Source organism: Mus pahari, chromosome 19 (genome assembly GCF_900095145.1).
Source record: "Mus pahari chromosome 19, PAHARI_EIJ_v1.1, whole genome shotgun sequence".
NCBI classification, from domain to species: domain Eukaryota; kingdom Metazoa; phylum Chordata; class Mammalia; order Rodentia; family Muridae; genus Mus; species Mus pahari.
Genome location: NC_034608.1, coordinates 31,597,528 through 31,602,233, shown reverse-complemented (window position 1 = coordinate 31,602,233; position 4,706 = coordinate 31,597,528). Strand labels below are relative to the sequence as shown.

Sequence of the window (4,706 nt, the reverse complement as noted above, 5' to 3'; positions counted from 1 at the left end):
TCTAACTACTTAAGACAATTTTACTAAGTGGCCTGGCTACATAATTCCCATATTTAGGGGAATCCTCCTAAGAATTGCTCATCGCTAGGCATTTCATTTTTTCTTATGCTACTGCTGAAATATAGCCTTTTGTCACAGTCTACATTGTGGGAAGGCCACCAGACTTCTGCTAATTTTGTGTCACAACTTTTCATTTGTCTCTCTTAGGTTTTTCTAGGCAAAAGTTCCCCCTCAATTCCAACCTTAAGGCTTCTGTGTCTAGCTGCCTTTTTTGTTTGCCATTATTTTCTCTGTGTTGTTCCACATTAACTTCCACTCTGAGAAGACTCTGTACAATGTTGGTAAGTGAGAGAACGGGCAGAGATGAGGAGAGTGAAAGGTCCTTATCCCTGCTCCTTATGATTGACTGATGTCTTGCTTAACTTGTGCTTGTAGTGGAGGAAAGAGAAGGGGCAGTCATGCGAGGGTGACCAGTCTCCTTTCTTTTGTCTGACTTGCTGTTAAAGCTGCTGAGCTACCGGGAGGAAAGTGCCGTCTGCATAGCCAACATTTTATTAAAGTAATTTAAAGGCCAATGAAACTAGTTTTATTCAAAGTAAGTCTACATTAAATTACAATATTAACAATTTGTAGACACAATGAACTTAAAAATAAGAAGTAGAAATAGAAATCTATTTGGTCTTTCAGAGACCACATCATAGAACTCATAAATGAAAATGTACAAATATAGAAATGATACTTAAAGAGAAAGGGTTTTAATATGGGGGCCCAAAAAGATGTCATATCTTAAACATGCATGTTTCAAAAAGGGAGAATCCTTTAATAATTTAGCATAAAATCGAGTTATATAAACTTGGTATATTCCAGAAAATATTGCTTTAAACACTTATACATGATCAAAATTCCTTTGGTAGCTTTTAATCAAAATGAAACATGCTACTTTGTAAAATATAAAGTACTTTTAAATGTTGCAAAAGTGTCTGTCATCATCACCATGCCAACACCACTGTGGAGCCTCATTCTTGCTGCTCAACCCACCTGTACACACAGTATGTCTCCAGGAACCAACAAGTCCTTTGCCTTTTGACAAATGTAACTAAGCTCCATATAGTGCCAGGGCAGAGATCTAAGACGACTGGTCTCTGTGCAAGTCTATAAAACCAGGCCCAATTTTATTATGGTAATCACACAAACTGCAACTTCAACAGTCAAACAGCAGTCACCCCAAAGCCAAACCCAGGACCTCCACACTCAACCTGCATGGAAACAAACCTGAACCCCCCAAGCCCCTCAACAAACGACAAGCAGCCCTCAGGGTGACTGTGTCTCATGACAGACGGGATGTCCTCTTGGCACATCAGGGACCTCACTTAGAAACTGGATTTACAGAAGCCAAAGTTTCCAACTTTCTGAAAATACACAGAAGAGAGGCCAATGCTCAGGGTGCAGAGAGCTGAGTGGCAGCCTGGACAGTTTCTTCCCAGTGCCCCAGCCCAGGGCTCTCTCTCTGAGTCTTCATCAGGGGAAGAACACAGCAGCTAGGGTATTTCCACTGTGTCCCACAATCACACACACAACAAACCAAGCCCATGGCTTTCTGCCAGAGGAACAAGAGCTTGTGAAGGAACTTCTCAATGCGAAGTCAGAGAGTAACAGAAACAATAAAGAAGTAGGGGAAGAAGCAGGGAGGGAAGATGTGCGTCATCTCAAAGCCCTTGCGCCCTGGGAAGGATGAGCCAAGAACCACATCCTCTGCTCCGAATCCAAGCGTCCCCAGTCAGGGCAGCTGCAGGGACCTGGAGACAGCACAGCAGCTTCGCTCTCAGGTGCTCTGTGCGCGTGTCACTGGGAGACGACAGTCAGCTGGTGCGTCACGCCACGTAGTGGTACTGATTTGGACTGTCTTTGTCTCGTTCCATATAGTCTCTGTCTATAAGTGACTCGATCCTTTTTTTCAAATCTCCAGGCTAGAAAAGAGAAATCAGACATTTTAGGATAGGGCACTGAACCTAGAAACACAGACCCAACATCCTATATGGATCATGTAACAAAAATACGCAATGCTACAACAGACACACACACACACACACTACTGATAATTACAAAATGATCATGTTAGCATCATATTCTGAACAAATGTTTGCACAGGGATGACTACACCTGGCTTCTCTTCACATGAGCATGTAAACAGACTCTATGTTGCATGCTTTCATATATTTGGAAGGAAAATCTGATCATGTTTTGGTGGGGCATTCTTACTTTGCTGAAATATATTCATACTTTGCCTTTTGTGTGTACGAGTGTGGGCACATGGCATAGGACAACTGTGGGACTTGGTTCCCCCCTCCCTCTGGGCCTCAGTGACTGAGCTCGGGCGATCTGGCTTTGCTATCAGTGCCTTACCTGCTACCCTCAGGGCCTTCGTGCTGCTCCTGCTTAGAGTCTGACACAGGGCTTTGCTCTATTGTCCATGAACTCACTAAGTAGCCCAGGTTGGATTCAAACTTGCTGCAATCCTCCTGTATCAGCCTCCCCGAGGTAAAGGTTATAGGTATACACCATCTTTAGCCATCTTCACTCTTGTGAAGCACTTTTTCTATGTGCTTAACCCTAGTCATTCCATAATTACCAGATATGGTATATCACACAGTATAACCACAAATTCTGAGTGTTTTTCTAAGTTACTGCAAAAGTGTATCTGTCATTGTCACTATGTAGGCCTTACTACAAAGCCTTTTCTCTCTGCTTTGACTTGCCATGTGGATAGAAAGCAGGTGACCAGCCACAAACAGCTGGCCCTAAAGCAGGTGACCAGCCACAAACAGCTGGCCCTAAAGCAGGTGACCAGCCACACACAGCTGGCCCTAAAGCAGGTGACCAGCCACACACAGCTGGCCCTAAAGCAGGTGACCAGCCACACACAGCTGGCCTTAAAGCAGGTGACCAGCCACACATACCTGCCCTAAAGCAGGTGACCAGCTACATATACCTGGCCCTAAAGCAGGTGACCAGCCACACACACCAGCCCTGCCTCTGTTGTTTTCTTTTGTGAGACAGGATCTATCCTTGTAGCCCTAGCTGGACTCAAACTCACAGAGGTCTGCCTGCCTCTTTCCCTGAGTGCCGGAATTAAAGGTGTATACCGCTATACCCAGTCAAAGAATTCAGTCTTTGTGTGGATGACTAAAACCAAGGCCAAGTCCACAGCCTTAGAATGTCTCTGCCTCCACTTCTGCTGCAGGAGGAAGCAGAGCTCTCAGCACTTGGGAGCAGGGGCCTTCTGCTGAGGGAGCATTCTTTCCCAAACAGCAAACCCTTCTCTTGAGGGGCAGCCCATGTTTGTTACAAAATATGGCTGACCATACAATTAGCTCAAAAGCATGGGAGCTAGAGCTCTGCCCATCTGTACAAGACACTCTACACTTAATTACCAGGTTATAACTTTTGCAAACCAACAAACAGATGCCCTGACTTGGGGTAGGAAACAACGCAGTACAGCATGGGCTGTGCACCCATCATCACGGAGGGCAGGGCAGGGCGGGGACCAGGCACTGGCCTCACCTAGGCTTGGTACCGACTAATCTGTCTCAGTGTGACTCCTGAAAAAGGAAATCTGACTGAGGTGTCATGCAGCCAGGGGGCTTCCAATCGCTGAAGGGTGCTGGTCCTGAGAGTTCAATCCCTTCTGAGCTGATAACACGTTTTAGACTGCATTTTATAATGTATTTTTCCAATGCTCCTCTAGCTCATCATGTGTAGTATTTCACATGCTACAGAACCTCAGCGCTCAGTTCTGGAACTAAAAGAAAGAGGGACAAGCCTGAGGCTGACTTACATCTCCAAAGCAGGAAACGCTACTTTGTTTGTGAATGCTGAATCTAGCACCTACCAACACCACTGCCAAAAGGGCCTGGGTAGTGAGTGGTCTTAAGAACTATGGTGAGGGGGGCTGGTGAGATGGCTCAGCGGGTAAGAACACCCGTCTGCTCTTCCAAAGGTCCTGAGTTCAAATCCCAGCAACCACATGGTGGCTCACAACCATCTGTAATGAGATCTGGCGCCCTCTTCTGGAGTATCTGAAGACAGCTACAGTGTACTTACATATAATAAATAAATAAATCTTTTTTTTTTTTTTTTTTTTAAAGAACTATGGTGAGGGAAGAACATGTGTTCTGACATCTTGTGGCTGTGGCCTCTGCTCCCTCCTGAAAACACAGCATGTGCTTTGAGAAGCCGTAAGTCTTTAGGAAGATCTGCACAGGGCCCTTGCCCTCATGGGTGCTGGCCTCTGCTCATACCAACCCTGTCAAATAAGTCAAATGCCAGGACACTGAGATTCATTCTAACATATTGGGGATGAACACAGCACCTAACACCCAGCTGTGCCCACAGCACTCACCCTGACCCCCAGCTGTGCCCACGGTACTCACCCTGACCCCCAGCTGTGCCCACGGTACTCACCTGACCCCCAGCTGTGCCCACGGCACTTACCTGACCCCCAGCTGTGCCCATGGTACTCACCCTGACCCCCAGCTGTGCCCACGGTACTCACCTGACCCCCAGCTATGCCCACGGTACTCACCTGACCCCCAGCTGTGCCCACGGCACTTACCTGACCCCCAGCTGTGCCCACGGTACTCACCTGACCCCCAGCTGTGCCCACGGTACTCACCTGACCCCCAGCTGTGCCCACGGTACTCACCTGA

General features: G+C 46.8%; 1 protein-coding gene across 1 annotated transcript in view; it reads right to left on the bottom strand.

Annotated features, from left to right (window-relative positions):
• Positions 1-563: 563 nt before the first annotated feature.
• The window catches only part of Cul4a (cullin 4A), a 43,435-nt gene continuing 39,292 nt past the window's right edge, over positions 564-4,706 (bottom strand). Inside the window, exon 20 of the mRNA XM_021218769.2 lies at positions 564-1,967. Within this exon, the coding sequence (XP_021074428.1) occupies positions 1,872-1,967 (96 nt within the window). The 3' untranslated portion in view covers positions 564-1,871. The remainder of the gene's footprint in view (positions 1,968-4,706) is intronic.